This window comes from Astyanax mexicanus, chromosome 4, assembly GCF_023375975.1.
Source record: "Astyanax mexicanus isolate ESR-SI-001 chromosome 4, AstMex3_surface, whole genome shotgun sequence".
Lineage (NCBI taxonomy): Eukaryota > Metazoa > Chordata > Actinopteri > Characiformes > Acestrorhamphidae > Astyanax > Astyanax mexicanus.
The window spans coordinates 244,488-266,894 of record NC_064411.1 but is presented as its reverse complement, the minus strand read 5'-3'; the positions used below and the strand labels follow the sequence as shown (position 1 = coordinate 266,894).

Sequence of the window (22,407 nt, the reverse complement as noted above, 5' to 3'; positions counted from 1 at the left end):
TTAGCTTTACGTAGCTAGCTTTAACAATCTAAACATGCAGACTACAGTCCAATAATACTCACATCTGAACGGTGAAAGAGCTAGCCATTAGCGAGGTTAGCTGCTAATGCTAATACTGCTCCAGTCTCAGTCTCTGGCTTTATACCTGACTGGTAAACGATTTTTGGAAACAATTAAAGGTGCATAAATTACACTAATAATCTTCAAATTCCAATTAGTGGAAAGCACAATGTTATGGGTATGAATGATATACATACATATTAGAATAGTATCGTGTATATATTCATCTCTACGCATTATATGGATTACTGTAACGGCTTTCTGTCGTTTTTTTTTTTTTGCAGTGGATTATTGCTCATTTAATACATATATGCATATAATAGATGAACGGTAAATCCATTAAACTCCAAAAAAAAAAAGGGGAAAAAAAGGGAAAGATAGCGTGAGGGCAGCATTTGGCTGGTGTTTGAATGGTGGTGGTGGTGGGGGGAGTAATCCCAGCATTAGTGTGAAATGGGTCAGTGATAAAAGCAGCTATGTGTTCTGCTTTGGAGCGCTACTGCTGGAAATATGGTGAAATGAAAATCCTGAACACAGTGAAATCCGTGAATTCAGAGCCGCCGATTGATTTCTCATTCCTGCTCGTCTCGTCTCGTCTCTCTTAAAGAGCCCGCGACCTTGAACACAAATAAAAAAACGCTGCCTTTTCACTCAGAAATCAGAAGCTGGGAAGCAGGTATTATGTTAAAAAAATCACAGTTCCACACACACAGCGTTAAATGAAGTGCATTTTAAAACACTAAAAGCACTTTTCTTAACACTTGAGGAAGAACAGGCAGTAATGAGACTACGCAGAGTTGTGAGGAACAGGTCGATAACCTGCAGGATCGCCGTCCAAATGTTTTTGGTAGAAGCAGCGCGTTCTCTTTCATCAGCTGAAGAGATAAATGTCAACAAGAGAGAATTAAAAGGGAAGGTTAGCTGCGGCGCGCTGATGAGGAGTTTATCCGGCTGGTGTCCTGCTCTTCAGTGCGTGTGTGCAGGACACTGCCGTGCGGGAGTGCCACACTTCACCTACTTCATTTACTTCCAGTCTAAAAAAACACGGCTGTAAAATAAAACCTTCTTTATGTTTAAGCCTCAGAAAAAACAAGGGATTTATATCATTATTAATGCTGTAAATGTGAATGTATGAATGGATTAATACATTTTAATCGATTTTCTTTTGTCTCAACCGAGAAAAATGTGGAAATACTAGCGATATTTATTTCTTTATGATCACGATTAATATTAAAAATATTATAATACTTTGAATCTATGCTTAAATATGGATTAAATAAAAAAGTCTCTAATCATGTGACACATTTATTTAAGCTACTTTTCCACCTCTATCTGATGGAATAATAAATCTGTTAGGAGTTCCATTATATCTATTATATCTATTTTATTAGTTGATCAAGTATGTACACCTTTGTTTAGACCTTTATTAGATCATATAAATAAAGTCATTTAAAAGTAGATTGAGATTGTATTTTGTAATATATCACCATGGATTAGTATTGGCGAATGACCATTGTTCTGATTATAACAGCTTAAATTAATAAAAAAAATAGTAAAAAATTATAATAATAAAGAGTCATGTAAATAATAAATAAAAAATCCATGTAAATATGATGAACTCTGCTGATATCGATCACATTAATAACAATACAGATTGAGTAGTTTAATACGCAGGGATTTTTAACATGAGGGGGGGGTCTGTTTTTGCTCATTTATTACATACAGCTTTTTATTTGCGTTGTGGGGAAAAGGTGTAAAGAGAAAAGAGAAAAAAATTATAATATAGAGAAGTAGAAATAGTGAATTACATAAGATTCCTGACAAGACCAAAAATTATTCCTAATTTTACCAAATATTAGATTTTACCTCTGGAATATAATCAAGAGGAAGATGGATGATCACAAGCCATCAAACCACCAAACTGAACTGCTTGAATTTTTACACCAGGAGTAAAGCAGCATAAAGTTATCCAAAAGCAGTGTGTAAGACTGGTGGAGGAGAAGAACATGATGCCTGAACAGATGCATGAAAAAAACTGTGATTAAAAACCAACCAGGATTATTCCACCAAATATTGATTTCTGAACTATTTGAGCCATTTCTCATTTACTGCAAATAAAAGCTCTGAATGACGGTATTTTTTTAAATATTGGGAATTTGGGAGAAATGTTGTCTGTAGTTTGTAGGAAAAAACAACAATGTTCCTTTTACTCAAATAAAAGTATTAAAAGTTTTGAACCCTTTCATGTACTTCAGATTAGACTTCTTTTTGTCCTTCTTGAAATGGTTAAAGACAGTATAAAGGACAGAGTGAGCAGATAATGAATTCTTATATAAATTCTTATATATTCATATTTATATATATATTTATATATAAAGGTTTTGTACAGTTTGTGATAAAGTGTATCTCTCTGATCCAGGTCCGCTAGTTAAATTGTTAGGAGGTGTAATTTAATGGCTAATCCCATGAATCCACGGCTGAGCGTGATGTAAGTCCCTCAGATGACAGATGATGGACATAATGGCTCTGCTTCAGCGTAACTAAAGTCATGGAACTGATCAAAGAGGTGACTCACTGAAATAATATGACAATGAACGGCTTCGTAAAAAATCTCCCTTTTGTCACTAATGAAAAGGGAATCCGGAGGAATGTCCCGGGGGAGGCGTGTAAATGATGTCCCTTAAAATCGTCCTGAATGCTGTTCCAGAAGCGCTGCAGCTAGAATGTTAAAAGCATCGGTTCTGGTGTTTAGAGGAATAATTGAGGGCTTTGTGCGTCTCTTTGTCCCGATGCGATACTTAAGCCTTCCAGACACGGATGTTTGTGTAATCAGATGTTTGTGGAACTCGGGATCTGTTCTGTGCTTCCTGGAACGACTGGAGCTGCAGCTTGCCGGCTGAGAAATGTCGATACGGGAGCAGCGGAACGGAGCGGCGGCGGCGTTACAGCGCCTGTTCGGAGGTCAGCCGCACTTTAAAGGAAAGTTCCAGCCTTTTTCCAACGGAATTGATTTTTCCGCATCCAGAACAGAGCAGCTGCCCGTTGACTCCTATTACGCACAGACTGATATATTTTAAGGGCTTGTTGTTTAGTTCTGCATCCTTTCAGAACCACACTGTGGACAGGTGGACAGGAACACCCACAGATTTTCCAATAGGAGGCGAGACAGGTGATTAATTCCCCTCTCTAACTCTCAAGTACTTTATATATCTGACAGGATGGTTTCAGTGAGTGGTGCGCAGAATGGTCTCACAGAACTGTTTTCTTTATATTTGAGATATATTTAGATCTTTAGGCTTTATTGATCCCAAAGGGGGTAGAACAATAAGAGAGCACAGTAAGAAATATAATAGATTCTCTAAACTACAACATTCTAAACTGAGATTTAAAGAATATATACATAAATATATAAATACAAAAAATAAAAACAAAGTGTGGAAGTTATCAGCCATAGATATGAGGTGGTGCAGTAATACAGAATAAATTAAGGATAGGAGACATTTATTCTGCAGTATATATTGTGATATTAATAAATGCTGGCACCTTTAAAATAAGACTACCTTTATAAAGGGTTTATAAACAATCAGTTATGACACATAATTAGAAAGGGCAACAATATAGATGGCTACAACAGGTCATTGTTGCACATTAATTGTACAACCTAATTAATAACCATTAATAAACTCATTATAAACTATTTATAAACCCTTTATAAAGGTAGTCTTATTTTAAAGTGGTACCAATTGTTATTATTATTTTTTTTTAAAGATCCAACATGTGATAAAAACAATGCTTCATGTGTATTATATGTATAAAATATGAATTAGTTAGATATAAGATGCATCAACAGCTTTTATTCATTTTGTCCTGGATAATTATTTAAAATGCTGACTGTAATTTACAGTCCTGATGCTGTAAAGACTCTAATTCCCAGCATGCACTTACCCTAGACTTCCCTGACTTTTTGCTGATCATGTGACACTACTGCATTCTCGCTCCCCCCCGTTACTGATTGCTTCCATCTGTCCTTTCTAGTATATACACCCCACAGTAGGTTCTGTTCTCTGAACTCTCTCTTGAATCTAGTTATCTATTTATTTTACAACGTGTTTTCTTTGTTTATTGCCTTTTGTTATCGACTTCTTTTTGTTTCTCACTCTCAATTTTTTGCTTTGTCCTCTCTATTTTCTATTCAGTTGCCGACCATTGTTGTGTGGTTTTGACTACTTTTTTGCCTTGGCCTTGGATTTACTGTTTATGCATTTACCCTGTTTTGCTTGACCACGCTCTGGTATGCTGTTTATGTTTGCTGCCTTACTGTTACTGACCCTGCCTGTCCCTTACTACTTCTGTACGCTATATATAAACTGTGTGTTTGGTATCTGTGAGTGTCTATTGTGTCTGGCTTGCGTTGACAGTGATTTTAAGCCTATATCCTCCTTCGGGTTGTCTAGACCACGACACTAAATTTTGCTCTACATGGGACTGGTGTCCTCTTACGAGGCCATTATTCTGTCACCTAGTGTTTGGAGATGAGTATAACACGTTACAGTTTTGATTTTGTTCAAAAAAGTTAAATGAACTTCTTAAAATGGCACAATTATTGTTTCTACTTTTGTTTTGCACTTCTAATTGCGACTTCATTGTGTTTTATCAAAAGATAACACTAAAGTCCTCATATATGGACATAATAAAGATAATTCTTTGTTTTTACACTAATCAGGTGCCAACTAGCGTAAATAGCAAAGAGAATAAAAAATGCATGCCCATGCAAAAGTTCGAGTCTTAGTAGGTTAAGCGACAAAGGAAGCAAGGAGATGTTGAAATACTCTCCTTGCTTTTTTTTTAGTGATCACTACACCACACACTTTACACATGCATTTCTGGACAAGCTGAGAGATACTCGCTTGAACACTTCCAACTATGGACTGCTTTAACTTTCAATACAAATAAAATAGTTGTTTTTATTGAGCAACTGGCAGCTACACTAACATAATGTAAACATGTTGCAGCAGCTCTCATGAGTTAACTGCCATTCATCAAGCTGCTCCTCGTGACGGTGTATGGAACATGCTAATTCCACACTATAATGTCATGATATGAAAAGGACAAGACATATGGTAATATGACATTTACTGTGACATGTCTATGGCACGGTTACGTTGATGTTATGAAGCGGAGATCTGATTGTGATGGCGCTGCACTCTGTGAGGGTTTGTACAGTAGGGTTTACAGGGTTAAATGATGTTTATCCTGCGTTTATCCTGCGTTTTCGCGAGCTTCAGGACGGACAATAGGCCATCGATTGCAGGCTGAATGATGCTCACTATTTAAAATAGATCAGGCTCGGCCCCGGGCGGACTGAAGCGCTGCGCTTAATGCAGAGGTCGCATCTGTGTGCTCCACTCAAACAATGGAGCATGCGCCATACACACTAATGCTGGATACACACCCACACACACATTTACACGTTCACACACTCCTTTATAGACCGGAGGAGACTCTGCAGTGCCTGAGAGTGGGATCTGTTTGCTCTTCAAACATGTGCTTTAGTTGTTTGAGTGTTTTCTCCATGTCCAGCATTCTCTTTCTTTTATATAAATTTTATTGAAGTTTTCTTTACAATAAAGTCAATTTACAAGAAAACAGCACATATAATACATATAAAAGCACATATAAAATATTTGAGTCATGTTTCATCATCACATAAAGGGAAAATAAAATACAGGTTACAATTTCATTCTACATTTAGCAGTCTTTTAGCAGGTCGTCTTTCGTTTGCTATTAACCAGGCATTCTCTTTTATATTTTCTGTTATTTTCTATTATGCCATAATCGGCTTCTTGTATTATTTTATATATATGTATTCTTATTTGTTTCAGTAATCCAATTTATTTTAAGGCAGGGGTGTCCAAACTTTTTTTTGTTGGGGGCCAGAAGGAGAAATATATTTGAAGTCACGGACCACAGACTCTATAATAAAACAAATAATGAAATATACCACTTTAAATAATACATTTTCCTGATTATTTCATTTACTCACCATTTTACTTGATTTACTATCTTCATCTTTGACAGTGTTGTGTAAACTAAGATTTTTCAAATTGATGTTTAATTTCATGATGTCTCTTAATATTAAACTCCTTAATTACGGCAACTTTTAGACTCTTTGCCCCGTTTTTCTGCGCTAGAAATGCACACTCTCTCCGCTTTTAGACTCTTTGCCCTGTTTTTCTGTGCTAGAAATGCGCACTCTCTCCGCTTTTAGACTCTTTGCCCTGTTTTTCTGTGCTAGAAATGCGCACTCTCTCCGCTTTTAGACTCTTTGGCCTGTTTTTCTGCGCTAGAAATGCGCACTTTCTCCGCTTTTAGACTCTTTGCCCTGTTTTTCTGTGCTAGAAATGCGCACTCTCTCCGCTTTTAGACTCTTTGGCCTGTTTTTCTGTGCTAGAAATGCGCACCCTCTCCGCTTTTAGACTCTTTTGTCCCGTTTTTCTGCGCTAGAAATGCGCACTCTCTCCGCTTTTAGACTCTTTTGTCCCGTTTTTCTGCGCTAGAAATGCGCACTCTCTCTGCTTTTAGACTCTTTGCCCTGTTTTTCTGTGCTAGAAATGCGCACCCTCTCCGCTTTTAGACTCTTTGGCCTGTTTTTCTGTGCTAGAAATGCGCACTCTCTCCGCTTTTAGACTCTTTGCCCTGTTTTTCTGTGCTAGAAATGCGCACTCTCTCCGCTTTTAGACTCTTTTGTCCCGTTTTTCTGCGCTAGAAATGCGCACTCTCTCCGCTTTTAGACTCTTTGGCCCGTTTTTCTGCGCTAGAAATGCGCACTCTCTCCGCTTTTACACTCTTTGGCCCGTTTTTCTGTACTAGAAATGCGCACTCTCTCCGCTTTTAGACTCTTTGGCCCGTTTTCTGTGCTAGAAATGCGCACTCTCTCCGCTTTTAGACTCTTTGGCCCGTTTTTCTGTGCTAGAAATGCACACTCTCTCCGCTTTTAGACTCTTTGGCACGTTTTTCTGCGCTAGAAATGCGCACTCTCTCCGCTTTTAGACTCTTTGGCAGGGTGAGTGTACTTACACATGTGTAATAGTGTGTTTGTACTCAAAGAGCCCTAATTACATACTAGACAATAGCTGTTGGATAAGCTGGACATCTGTCTGTGGTACAGGAGACAAGAGGGCAGAGGGCATCCACCCACTCCACCCTCCACACACTGCAAGCATGCTGATTCTGATGACGTTATTGTGTGTTTTTATCTCTTCAGATGAGGAAGACCCGTATCAGCCGGTGACCTCAGACGAGACGGTGGCTGTGGGGGGCACAGTGACCCTGACCTGCCACGTAGCCGAGAGTGATAACTCCTCACTGCAGTGGTCCAACACGGCTCAGCAGACCCTCTACTTCGGAGAGAAAAGAGGTGAGACAGGTGGAAGGGTATGCATATAAGGATATATGTATAAGTATAAGTATGGAGTTGGATAATGTGGAGTTAAAATGTGTTAAAATGTGTTAAATTAAATTTCAGTGTTTATTTACAGTGTTTACACAAAGTCTTTATTTAGAATAAATATTACCTAAATTTTACAGATAAGACATTTTTAGTATACTACTCTAATAATAAATTGACCTTACCACTGCTTATGATAATACATTAATCTCAGCATTGCTGTTCTAATCGTAAATTTACCTCAGCATTGCTGTTCTAAACGTAAATTTACCTCAGCATTGCTATTCTAATAGTAAATTTACCTCAGCATTGCTATTCTAATAGTAAATTTACCTCAGCATTGCTATTCTAATAGTAAATTTACCTCAGCATTGCTGTTCTAATCGTAAATTTACCTCAGCATTGCTATTCTAATAGTAAATTTACCTCAGCATTGCTATTCTAATAGTAAATTTACCTCAGCATTGCTATTCTAATAGTAAATTTACCTCAGCATTGCTATTCTAATAGTAAATTTACCTCAGCATTGCTGTTCTAATCGTAAATTTACCTCAGCATTGCTATTCTAATAGTAAATTTACCTCAGCATTGCTGTTCTAAACGTAAATTTACCTCAGCATTGCTATTCTAATAGTAAATTTACCTCAGCATTGCTGTTCTAATCGTAAATTTACCTCAGCATTGCTATTCTAATAGTAAATTTACCTCTGGCTATGCTATTCTATTTAGATCCTATACTCCGGAAAGAAAAGAGGTGAGACAGGTGGAAGGATATGGATATAAAGATATATAGATTTTTATACAACAAAAAAACATGTATGGAGTTGGATAATATGGAGTGGTTGATTCATTTTTACTTCTTTATTGTAATTTACACTAAATCTGTTTTGAGTAAATATTTCCTACATTGAACCATCGAGATGATGCCACCACAGCTGGACTCTCGCAAGACTTTCATGATTTTATCCCGACAATCGTTTGATGTAGGATTGGCATTAATTCAATCCAGATGCTGACCATTTTTTGGCCAGACGATATGTAAATATTTTGTTTCTATCTCTTGACATCTGGCATTTTGTCTTTATATTATCTTGAAATGTATGATAAATGAACACCTATAAATGATGAGTATCTTTGATTTTACCAAATGTAAAACCTCTGGAATATAATCAAGAGGAAGATGGATGATCACAAACCATCAAACCACCAAACTGAACTGCTTGAATTTTTACACCAGGAGTAAAGCAGCATAAAGTTATCCAAAAGCAGTGTGTAAGACTGGTGGAGGAGAACATGATGCCAAGATACATGAAAAAAAACTGTGATTAAAAGCCAACCAGGATTATTCCACCAAATATTGATTATTTCTGAACTCTTAAAACTTTATGAATATGAACTTGTTTTCTTTGCATTATTATTTTATTATTTCAAATATTTCTCATGCTCTTAATTACAATATACAATAACAACAATGTTATTCAAACATAAACCTATAAATAGCAAAATCAGAGAAACTGATTCAGAAACTGAAGTAGTCTTTTCATTTTATTCCAGAGCTGTATTTATCTGCTTTTACAGTTTATCAGCATGGACACGAGATCAGATATCAGCATGAGTTCAGATCTTTAGTTTGAATACTGTATATGTGTGGGTTGGGTGGATGGATGGAGATGTGAATATATGATCTTACAGATGGATGGATATGAATACATAGTTATGTTTCTGTATGAAGAGATACTGTATGGGTATATGGATGGAGGCAGGCTGGTGGGTGAATATATGGATGGATGTCTGTGTGGATGGATGATAAGGGCGGGCAGTCTACTGTGAAGAAAGCAGAGGTTAGAGGAAGCAGCAGATAAGTGTAAGATGGATAGATAGCTGGATGAATAAATGCACAACAAACTCACCTCTGAGGAGAACAGAGAGAGAGAGAGAGACAGGTGGATGAATGAATGGATGGGTGGATAGATAAATGGATAAAAAGACAACAGGGTTTATGTGTGAGAGAGGAGAGTGGAGAGAGGCAGCGGATGGGTGGAGAGAGATGGTATGGATGGATAAATGGATGGATGGATAAATGCTCAACAGGATGTTTACTCTGAAGAAAAGAAGGACGAGCGATACGGGGAGATGGGCGGAGAAAAAGGGTTATGAAGGAATGGAAGCAAAGGTGGATGAATGGATGACAGATGAATTTAAAAGATTACTAGGGATCCTGGAAACCAAACAACATGAAACGTTTAACTGAAGTTCAAATAAAGAGTACTGATTATTTTTCAGGTTTTCATCAATTTTACCACTTTTTTTTTATAATTTATTATTTATTTGAATTAAATAAATACCCTTCCTGTTTTATTGCTTTGCTCTTTAAAGAAGAACTACAGTGTAAAACTACTCATTAAATTAACCTTTAAAAAATCTAGCAGAAAAAACAACCAATCACAATACATTACCTCAGTAAAGCTATTCTAATTCTGAATATACTTTAGCAATGCTTCTTAGGTCACATATTTAGCTACCTCAATAATGGAATATAATCCTGGATATTATATATATATCTATATATATGTATGTCTAATCTACACAACATTTTTCTCAGCGGTGCTATTCTAATAATAAATTTACCTCAGCAGTGCTATTCTAATCAGAAATTTATCTCAGCAGTTCTATTCTAATCAGACATTTATCTCAGCAGTTCTATTCTAATCAGAAATGTATCTCAGCAGTGCTGTTCTAACAATAAATATACCTAAGCATTGCTATTTTAATAAAACATCGATCTCAGCATTGCTAACATAATAATACATTTACCTCAGCATTGCTAAGACAATACTAAATTTAACCTAGCAGTGCTTTTCTAATTATACATTTACCTCAGCATTGCTATTTTAATAATAAATTTACCTTAACAGTGCTATTCTAATCAGAAACTTAACTCATTATAATTATAAATTTACCTCAACACTGCTATTCTAATCATAAATGTACCTCAACAGTGCTAATCATACATTTACCTCAGCAGTGTTATTCTAATAATAATTTACCTCAGCAGTGCTACTCTACTCATAAATTGACATCAGCAGTACTATTCTAACTATACATTTACCTCAGCAGTGCTATTCTAATAATACATTTACCTCAGCAGTGCTATTGTCACTTATCAAACATACAGAAATTTACTTTTTTTTATTTGTATTTGATTGGAAAATATTCAGTACATCCCTGCTACTGTATATAATTTTCATAAAGAGAAAATAATGAACCTGTTTCCATCTTCTGCTTTTCTTTTTTATCTATAACCCACCTGTACATCTCTGAAGCAGCCCCTCTGTATTAAAGCAGCCTGGTCTGGGCCTGAGGGCACGACTTCAGACGCTGTGGGGGAAGGAGCATGAGGAGATGGAGGGATGATTAGAGAGAGAGAGAGAGAGAGATGGTTAGAGATGGAGAGTGTGTGATTACAGATACAGAGAGAGAGAGAGAGTTTAGCGTGGAGGTCTTTGGAAAACAGGGCCTTATGAAGACAAATTAACTGACCTTCATTTGCTGATAAACCATGAACACAATACACACACACACAATACACACACAATACACACACACACACGAGATTTTACACACAGGCTCACACAAAAAAAACACCTATTTCACTATTTCACAGACCTATACACTTATATGCCATGGGACATGGAAGCAAAAGTTATGGGACACATTACTAATTCCTGTGACTTTTGTCATATTCACTGCATATGAGAACATGTGGGCGGGGCCTCCTGCAACATCCTGCCAGAAGCCTTTAGCCGGAAGCTGCCGGTCACCATCATTAACACATTAACACTGTGCTGTCCACTGTGGGTAGTAATGCCTTCTATGACGTTTTCAAGGAATATTAAATGTAGTCCATCTGCACTCAATATTAGGCCAGCTTGCTCCAGCTCCCATAATTACTGTCGCCTTGCCATGAGCATGCTGGCCAGTTTTGACCCCTTATTCATAGGATAACTCCTTAACCCTTAGAACCCTATAGACGGATTTTACATCCAAAATGGCACCTTGTGTTCTCATCTTAATTACTCAGGAATCCCTGAACACATTAACATAATCCATATATGGTTAGAAATAGTGATCACATCCCAGTGCAGTAAAGCATCTGCAAGAAATCCATTGATTTGATATTGATATTCTTCTATTATAACTCTATTTATTACTCGCTTAAAACACATAATTAGTTGTATTTACATTCACTCTCGGTCTCTGAATAAATTCCATGGCGTCATCATCGCCACTGATTCCTTAAAGTGTTGAAAAAAAGCACTTTCTCGCCCCCAAAAAAATGTCCAATTTGCTTTTTCCCAACCAATATTATTTGGTGTTGCTAAGTGGTTGCTAGGGTGTTGCTAGGTGGTTGCTAAGGTGTTGCTATGGCATCCAGGGTGGTTGCTATGGTGTTGCTAAGTGGTTGTTAGGTGGTTGCTAAGGTGTTGCTAGGTGGCTGCTAAGGTGTTGCTATGGTATCCAGGGTGGTTGCTATGGTGTTGCTAAGTGGTTGCTAGGCTGTTGCTAAGGTGTTGCTAGGTGTTTGCTAAGGTGTTGCTATGTTATCCTGGGTGGTTGCTAAGGTGTTGCTAGGTGGTTGCTAAGGTGTTGCCTACCCCGCTTTACATAGTGCTACATTAGTGTACATTGACACACACCCAGAACATGCAGAACAATACACTAAAATATAACAGAACACACACACACACACACTCATACAGCTCTATGAGATTACCGGGCCTCCCACCGGCTGTTATAAGGTGTTAGCATGTATTACTGTGGATCTGAAAAGAAGTAAAATCTCTGAGAAGCTCTAAAAGCTCTTAGCGGCATTACGAGCATATTTTACACGAATATCTAATGACCGTTTTTAGAGAGAGTGTGAATTATTAGAGCTCGCTAATTCATTCAGAATGGAACACCAACTAACAATCTCCAGCTCAGAGTGGTGTGAAAGATCCTACAAGAGAAAGAGAGAGAGAGAGAGTGCACATCATTACAGTCTTATTGCTGTAAGTTAATTTATTGAGAATTGATTGGTATTGGTCCATCAACCAAGCAGACCACAGTGCTGTAAAGAACACGCAAGAAAAAGAGCGAAAGAAAAATCAGTTTATATGATAAAATCTGTGGTCTGATAAGACATCTTACATCCTGCACAAGGTGTGCTGCGATGCTCATTGCTATCTTACACCCCATCAACAGTCTATTTTCATGCCTTGTGTCTGCGTTGTTTAAAAAGCAATGAAGCTTACTAATAGATCTACGCTGATGGGCGTGGTGGTCTGGAAGTGAGGTAATTGCTATTTTGACAACAGAAAACACAGGTGTACCACTGATTAATTTGAACCCTGACAACAGTCAACAGTTAAACATTTAAAAATCAATATTTGGTGGAATAACCCTGGTTGGTTTTTAATCACAGTTTTTTTTCTATGCATCTTGGCATCATGTTCTCCTCCTCCACCAGTCTTACACACTGCTTTTGGATAACTTTATGCTGCTTTACTCCTGGTGCAAAAAAAAATTCAAGCAGTTCAGTTTGGTGGTTTGATGGTTTGTGATCATCCATCTTCCTCTTGATTATATTCCAGAGGTTTTCAATTTGGTAAAATCAAGGGAGGATTATTTTCTCTTATTTATTTCCAGAGCTGTAATTCTGCAAGCCATTGTATTGCTAAAATTGCTAAAAAAAAAGGGCAGTGAGTCTAGCCATAAAAGGGGATAAATGGATCCCCTGTTGCCTTTAAAAATGTTTTCAGAGGATACTTTTGGGTAGTGAACCTCTTGGTGAGAAATCATCGACTTCTATAAATGCCTCTCTCTATGACTCACTCAGTCAGATTTTCGTCATTAAACTGAGAGAACGAGTGTGAATGAGGACAGAAGCACGTATTCACAGTTTAACACAAATGTATGTAAATTCACTCAACTCTAACGACTCGAACTCTTCAGGAATGCATTCAGTGAGGCTGCACAGTTATACACACACACACGCGCATGGGTTTATACACTCACAAGGTATAGAAATGCACACAATGCAGTTGCACGCACACACACACTTACGGCTGCATCGCAGGGTAATTACTTTTCTTCCAGCTCAGTGAATGGAGTATTAGTTGTCTTCATGCTCTATTCTTTTCAGCATGGCTGTGAGATGAACTGCGCAACACTGCCAGACTCAAACTCAGCTTCTTACCCAGAGCTTCACTCTCAAATCACAGAGATCTCTCTCTCTCTCTCTCTCTCTCTCTCTCTCTCTCTCTCTGTTTGACCCCCTGTCCCTCAGCTCTGAGAGATAACCGGATCCAGCTGCACAAGTCCACGCCCACAGAGCTGTCAATCACCATCTCAGACGTGCAGTTGTCAGACGATGGAGAGTACACCTGCTCCATCTTCACCATGCCTGTACGGACTGCGCGAGCCACCGTCACTGTGCTGGGTATGTCTGTTTCTGTGTTTCTCTGTGTGTGGGTGTGTGTTTTCAGCATCCCATAATCTCAGTTAATCTCAATGTAATACGGGGTTTTTTTTTATATTTTATTTCAATTTTTTCCCCAATTAAACCACTCATTTAGCTACTACTCAGCTGTTTATCCCTCTGTCGCTAGACTAGTGATGCTGCCACAACACAAGGGTGATGAAGACGTAAACTAGCACACGCCTCCTCTGACACATGTGAAGTCAGACTCCGCCTCTTTTCCAACTGCAGCTGATTATGTAGCATTGCTGAGTAGCATTACAGTACACACGGAGGAAAGCACAGCGACTCGGTTCTGATACATCAGCTCACAGACGCAGCCTTGTGCTGATCAGCATCACCCTAGGAGTGATGAGGGGAAAGAGTGCCATCTACTGTACTCTTTCTCCTGAATGGTCCAGCACTCTTAAGTGCTGCTATTATGATCTGGAGATTGCTGCTGGTTCGAATTCCGGTTATGCAGCTTGCCATCAACTGCCGCTGCTCTTTCAGGGCAAGCTGCTTGACCGGGATTCGAACCAGCAGCAATCTCCAGATCATAATAGCAACACTTTAGACTGTTGGACCATTCAGAGCCCCATAATACAGTTTTTAATATATCAATCTATAACAATGAAGTTTAATTTATAAAGACTTATAAAGCACCTTTCATGCAATAAAAGTATAATATAATAATATATAATACACTTGAAGTTCGAGCTATAGCGTGTAATATTTAGCAGTGTCGATTATACCACAGTATCACTGTTTATTAAAAGATTTTGAGCTAAAGAGGAGGAGAAAATAGGATCTGTTTGGTTAGAAAAACTCAGTGAGTTAAAATAGTTCCAAAGCTGCTCTGTTTGTAGCTGTGCTGTTTGGTTTGTAAGCGCTGCTGCGTCGTTGATAGGTAACCTGTATGTGGTGAAGTAATACACAGAGAGCTTCGGTTAGTTACAGTGCATTACCGGCTGATAACGGCACTTATAGAACGCCTCTCAGCCAATCACATTGCAGAGTAGGAGCTAACTGTGGTATAATTTACAATTAACACTCTACACAGCCACTCATCGCATCACATGAGAAGCAGCAGCCAATCAGACACTGCTTACTCTCAACCAGAAACAACTGTCCACTTAGAGGACTGCATCAGGCCCTAAAGTAGGGAGAGGAGGGCATGTAAACTCCACCCAGATTGGGACTTGAACCCAAGACCCCAAAGCTAAAAGACGAATGCGTTAACCACCAACCCATGGTGCCGACCAAACCTGAGAGACATTGGAATTAATTTATAGTTGTATGCAAATATATTTGGGCACCTGCATTTCTTCAGCTAATTATTTTAGACATTTAAATCATCCAATTATTAATACAAGTGTGTCTTTTTATATTTATTTAAATGTATTTCAAATTTTCTACTCAATTTTGAAGGTAAATTAACCCGTTCTCATTCACATTAACTCCCCCTATCACCTATCACCCCTATGCACATCTACATTCGATTTTATTAAATGTAAAATATTGAAAAATTAAGATTAAAGCTGGCATGTGGAAAAGGCCTTAATTAACTCGTTAGTGCTTAATTGACTCATTAGGATTGGTTAGTTAGCTCAGCAATTATCATGAAAAAAATTGTCAGCTGATGACAGAAAATTCCAGAGCTTAAATACATTTTCAAAAAAAAAAAAAACTGTTACATTGCATTACACTGTATTTATCAACCACTTTTATGCAAAGTGACATAAGGTACATAAGCAATAGATGACATAAAAATTAAATCAAGGCAAAAGTAAAACATTTAGCCTGGCCTGAAAAGAGACCAGAAAGGTAGTAGTAGAATAGAGGAAGAAAGGAGGAAGAAAGACAGAGGAAAAGAGGAAAGGAGGTTGGCTAGTTTGTTGAAGGTCTTACAGTGAGGAACATACGTATTTGCACATCCTGTGATCTTGCAAGTTCTCCCACTTAGAAATCATGGAGGGGTCTGAATTTTTCATCTTAGGTGCATGATGAGCACCATCCCAAAAACACCATCCCTACTGTGAAGCATGGGGGTGGAAGCATCATGCTTTGGGGGTGTTTTCTGCACTGTATTAGGAAAGGATAGCATGGTAACGTATTGCAAAGACTTTGGGGAACAACCACCTTCCCTCAATTAAAGCACTGAAGATGGATCATGGCTGGGTCGTCCATCATGACAATGACCCAAAGCACACAGCCAGGAAAAAACAAGGAGTGGCTCCTTGGTTAAGAAGCATATCAAGGTTCTGGAGTGGCCTAGCCGGTCTCCAGACCTAAACCCTACAGAAAACCTGGAAGGAGCTCAAACTCTGTGTTTCTCAGCGACAGTCCAGAAACCTGGCTGATCTGGAGAAGATCTGTGTGGAGGAATGGGCCAAAAATCCCTGCTGCAGTGTTTTATTATTATGTTTTTCACAGTGGACATGCACCTAAGATGAACATTTTAGACACCTGTATGATTTCTAAGTGGGAGAACTTGCAAAGTCGCAGGATGTTAAATACTTACTGTACTTTTTTCTTACTGTATCTCTATATTACCATAGTTTAATATGTAGTTTCAATTTATTTTTGGCTGAATTCTTCATACAAACATACAAAAGGTCGCTAGTAGTTTGTCTCAGTCTCAGTAGCTAGCTAGCTAACTTTAGCTAACCACCTTAAATGGTACAACAGAAGGCAGGGGCTGCAGCATTTAAGGCGGAATGGAAAAATACGATAAAATTAAGCAAATGCTAATCAAAGCTAATTTCAGCTCCCCATCACAGAGGCCCCTCTCTCTCTCTCAAAAACAAGTCCAAAAGCTAAGATCTGTCATTGTGGGGGGGGGGGGGGGGGTGGGGGGGGGTCAGAACACTTCTGTGATGCAACATATATGCAGAAACATTCAAGGAAATCCCGTCAACACTCTATTTTTTAATGCCTTGCTCTCTCACCATTAAATAGTGTCGGAGTTTAGGAGTAAATCTACACTGATGGACGTTGTGGTGGTCTGGAAGTGAGGTGTGTGTTTAGGTAAATGTCTGCCGTGTTTTAATCTTGGCAGCAGAAAATAGCAGAAAATAGCAGAAAATGCGCCACTGACTGATTAAAACCCTGACAACAGTCAACAGTCAGCAGCTCAATCCCGTTTAAGCCATGCGGGAGTCTGAGCTCATACGGTCTGAACTAAAAAGTGTATTTTCTGTACTCTTGTGTAGTGTGTATGAAATAACAAAAGTTTTCAAAGCTGTTGAACAGTGGTGTGTGTGTTTGTGTGTGTGTGTGTGTGTGTGTGTGTGTATAGTTTGTGTATGTTGGCCACAGCTGCTCTTCTGGATGATGTGGATTTGAAGTAAACACTGCAATTAGGTCTTGATTAGCTCGTAACTACATGATTGTCAATTATCTCTCTCTCTCTCTGTCCCCCTCTCTCTCTCTCTCTCTCTCTCTCTCTGTCCCCCTCTCTCTCTCTCTCTCTCTCTCTCAGGTGTTCCTGGTAAGCCATTGATAACAGGGTTTGAGGACGCGGTGAAGGAGGGGGACAGTATAATTCTGACCTGCAGCAGCACAGGCAGTAAACCCCCCGCTGAACTGCACTGGTACCGAGGATCTGAGAGACTGGAGGGTACGTATTCAATCCTACTCACTCACACCTTCCACTTTTACACCGCTCCTCACGCGGGATCCAACCCGTGTCATCAGAGTGGTGGTCCAATACACTACCACTGCCCCGGGTAGTGAATTGGGACACACCAAAGAAAAAAAACACCTATATAAGGAGATCAGGAGCCCAAGAACGGGTGGAAAAACGAGAACAGGTGGAAACTAAAATCACGCAGAGCGCGACAGAGAGAGAGACAGGGGAGGCATGTAAACAAAAGCTCACCAGAGAAGCTTTTAAATGATATATTTTTTCATTATCGTTCATTATAGTTTTAACAACCTCACAGGCCAGAAGTTTCATGCTTGCAGCCGCCCAATTGCCGACCCCTGCTGTAGATCATATATTGATCATATATGATTAACTGCCTGGTCTCTGTGTTGTAGGCTATAAGAACAAGCATCCTTTTCTGCTGGTTCCGTTCTGTGTGCTTCTCTGTTCACTTTATTGCTAACTATAGCTCATCTAATTCTCTATGAGTATTTCAAAGTCGTATTTTACTTTAATTTAATCAAACACAAGACAAATCATTTTTTTTTTTACCTGATCATAATTTATAGTAGAATTATTAAGCAAAGCAACTGATATAGCAGAGAAACATCAGTCAACAGTTTCTTGTTTCTGTTTTATTTATGATATCCCTCATCTTTACTTCACTTTGCTTATATTTTACTAAATTCAACTTTCGTATGATTATATTTGACCTAAATTGAGGCACAATCCTGTAGGGATTACAGTTTAGAGACTGTAGGAAAAAAAATTATAATAACAAACCAAACCAAAGAGAGAGAGAATTGAATAAATCTTAAAAAAATATCTTTCTCAAAACGTGACCCCATTATGTCAAGACATCAGTGATATATATATTTACATTTTTTTTATATTTTACTCATTAAACATCGCAGGGGCTTCGTTGGTGATCAGAAGAAGCTTAAGTAGAAGACTTCCTGAAGTAGAAGATTCAGAAACATGAATCCTGACTGACTCTGATTCTTAAGTGAACTGAATGTGATTTTTTAAAATATATTTATATTAATATATGTGTGTGTTTTCTCGTTAAGGTCGCCCCAACATGGTGGAGTCCAACCCTAATGAGCCGACCTACACAGTGAGCAGCTCTCTGGAGCTTCCTGTAACCAGAGACGACAACAACGCCATGATCGCCTGTGCTGTAGACCACCCGTCCATCTCCAACGGAGACAAGAGGACAGAGCAGCCCCTCAGCGTGCTGTGTAAGATTCACACACACACACACACCTCTGTTTTTAGAACTCGTCAGACTGTGAGACCCTTTATCCACTGACACTGCGTTTACACTGCTGCTCCGTCACGTCCACGCACAGTGATGTATCCCATTCATTTTCAATGTGAAGCGTTGGTTCTGTCAGACGCAGTCGCGCGGTGCATCATGGGTCTGACACGTCGAGTCCAAGAGTTTCTTGAGCTTTTTTTTAATATATATTTTAGGGCATTATTAAATCATAAAGTGGAATTTGAACATCATTTTGAGGGCACTATAAACTCGATATACAGCGTTATACAGGAGTTTTAGTTTAGTTCTCCAGTAGGTGTGGGCAACAGGGCCCTAAAAGAATATCACGATATTTCATGGTATTATCGCGATACCGATACTCTTGACGATATGACGAAATACTGAATTTAAAAAATGATTTCAAGGATACACTACTGGCACACCCCTGACTGAGATATTAAAAAATACAAGAAATGTATCAGATTTGTAACAGAAGTCAATGATCCAGATTGTCATGGTACTAATAATCTGCTCTACATATCTCCATATATCCCGTATTAAATGAAAAAATAAATGATACTGGACAGATATAATCTGTCTCTAGTAGATATATAAAGGGAAATGAGAACAGTGTGATTTTTTTTTTTAGCTAGAAACAGCAAAAATGTAGTAACCTGATGTAAAACATAAGGGGGGGTGATATGGTACGATATTTCAGGGTTTAATATCGTTCACAATATAACAAAAATTTAATGACATGGCACACCCCTATTCTCCAGCACCAACTCTGGAACAGTATTAGCATTAGCCGCTAACTGTGCTAAGCGCTAGCTCTTTCACCGTTCAGAGGTGAGTATATCAGACTTTAGTCTGCGTGTTTACTGTTTTACAACAAGCTACGTGGGACGAACCGTTAGCTGATAGTGCCCTGGCTTACCGGGACACTTTACTAGCGCTAGACGCTGCTAACTGTAGCTAGCGCTGCTGCTAACCACGCTGTTAAAAATATTGGAAATTAGATTAGCAATTTTTGTAAGAATTACAGTTTTGTTTATCTAGGCGCCTTATAATCCGGTGCGCCTTATGTATGAAATTAGACCAGATAACAGACGTTCATTGATGGTGCGCCTTATAATCCGTAAAAAAAATAGGGTAGTATAACAGAAAACACAGGTCCAATGCTTCACAGCTCAGTGCTGGGGGATATATATATATATATATATATATATATATATATATATATATATATATATATACAGTGTTGGGAAGGTTACTTTTAAAATGTAATCCCTTACAGATTACTGATTACATTACTCAAAATGTAATTTGTAACGTAATCAGTTACATTACTTCAAGTGAGTAACGTAATCTGATTACTTTGGATTACTTTAAATATTGTCATTTTTTTAAGCCTGAATGAATGTAGCAACCACATATTGCATATTATTATTTTATTTTTCTTTCCAGTTAACAAATAGATAAACAAATAAAACAGCCTTTTCAATCACTCTATAAAAATACTTATGAAACCATTTCATCAAACAATTTTATAAAATACTAAATTGATGATAAAACCATTAAAAACCAAACAATGTAACAACAACCGTAAGCTATCTATTTGCAGGTTTGCCACCAGTGTTAATTTTGACAACAAATTTTGATTTAGTCTTAGTCATAGTCTTGTGACGAAAATAGTATTTAGTTTTAGTCACAATTTAGTCATCTGAAATGTTTTTAGTTTAAGTCGACTTAATGTCATAAGAATATAGTCTACTAAAATTACAGTAAATTTATTCGACAAAAATGTAAAGGGTGTAAATGTAAATGCTTTTTCATCAGTTCCCTTGAATTATTAACTATACACTTATACGAAATGAAACGTTTAATAACCACTTGAGTAATATTGTTAATGTTTAATGTGAAATATATTTATATATGATTTAATGTATATTATTATTATTATTGTAGGTGTGTGACTATACATATTTTACATTTAAAAATTTGTTTTAGAAATCAGGTCATAAAACAACTGAATAGTTAAATTATAGTTTGAACAGAGCTGTAAAAAAAAAACAGCTTTTAAATGATCTAGTTTTATCTCCAGCAGTAACCCAGCATACCTACTGGAGCTACAGTCTATAAATGAGATCAGAAACTCACATTCACACACTGTCCTGTAGAGATGCTCTCAGGATGTACTGAGAGACTTCATGAGTTAAAGTAAGAAACTTATGAGAAAGTGCTGTAAGGAACTTTACACAGACTTTTGGGTTCATAGATTCACTTATTTTATTGTTTTATTTTCGTTATATTATTGAGTTCCTTTCTGAGCTGTTCCTGCTTTAACACTAGCTATATCTTTCCCAGTGTGAGACTAAACAGATGATCTGATCTTAATGAGTGAGTTCTGTATCAGTTCTGTGTTTTAGTGCACTGCTGAGTTAAACACATCAGCTCATGAAATAACATCAGTATTAAAACGCGGATCTCTGCATGGAGATCTGTGTGACTCTGGTCTGCAGAAGCTGAAAGATTAGTGGTGTTTTTACCGGAGATGGAGTCGCTCCACGCGGTTTACACGTTATCTTGTTTTTCGCGACGTCAAAGGAGAAATATATCGCCTCTCCCCTCTCTCTCTCTCTCTCTCCCCTCTCTCTCTCTCTCTCTCTCTCTCTCTCTCTCTCTCTCTCTCTCCCTGCTGAACACTGTCGAGTTAACTTCCAGTCGAGCTCCGTAACGACAGGTTAATTCCCGGGTTTGTAACTGAGCGCGCGGCGCCTCCGCTAAAGTAGCAGTGATTGGATCCCTTCCTAACTGGTCCCTACCTTTCAGAACTAACTCAGTTCTGATTGGATTTCGTCCCTGCCAAACATTTTCGTCTCGTTTTTATTCGTCTACGAAAATGTCAGTTAATTTCGTCTCGTTGTGTGTGCGGAGCCGCTGTCTGCCCCTCCTCCCGTCTCGCTGCCTGCACGCACACAGACACCGCTGCACACACAAATAGGGAGGAGTGATTGCGTTTTGTCGGTGTTGGATTGGAAGACCAAAAATAGGAAAGTACCGCAATGTAATCCATTTATTTTAGCAGAGTAACTGTAATCTGATTACCACTTACTGAAGCAGTAACTGTAACGGATTACAGTTACTCATAAATTGTAATCTGATTACGTAACGCCGTTACATGTAATCCGTTACTTCCCAACACTGTATATATATATATATATATCTATATATAGCACATGCCTTGAACATATAGTGTAGCAGCAGTATATTGGGCAGCAGAGTACCTACACTAAACCCTGCCCACTGTTGGTACTGGACCTTGGAACAATGGAGGAAGATCACCTGGGATTAATTGCAGCAGGAAACACTGTGTGAAGAAGATACTGGAAGAAGGAGGGATGATCTGCTGGGAATTCCAAGGTTCTATGTTAACATCTTCCAGGTGCTGCTCTGTAGGACAACAGCTAACTGTTCCGACCCATAAACAA

The 22,407-nt window shown here is 38.3% G+C and overlaps 1 protein-coding gene across 6 annotated transcripts in view; it reads left to right on the top strand.

Moving 5' to 3' along the window:
- The window catches only part of cadm3 (cell adhesion molecule 3), a 201,313-nt gene that overhangs the window by 130,270 nt on the left and 48,636 nt on the right, over window positions 1–22,407 (top strand). For all 6 annotated transcript variants that reach the window (XM_049476524.1, XM_049476523.1, XM_049476521.1 and 3 more), the window contains exons 3-6: window positions 7,325–7,477; window positions 13,836–13,988; window positions 17,491–17,628; window positions 18,726–18,896. In XM_049476524.1, coding sequence (XP_049332481.1) covers window positions 7,325–7,477; window positions 13,836–13,988; window positions 17,491–17,628; window positions 18,726–18,896 — 615 coding nt within the window. The remainder of the gene's footprint in view (window positions 1–7,324; window positions 7,478–13,835; window positions 13,989–17,490; window positions 17,629–18,725; window positions 18,897–22,407) is intronic.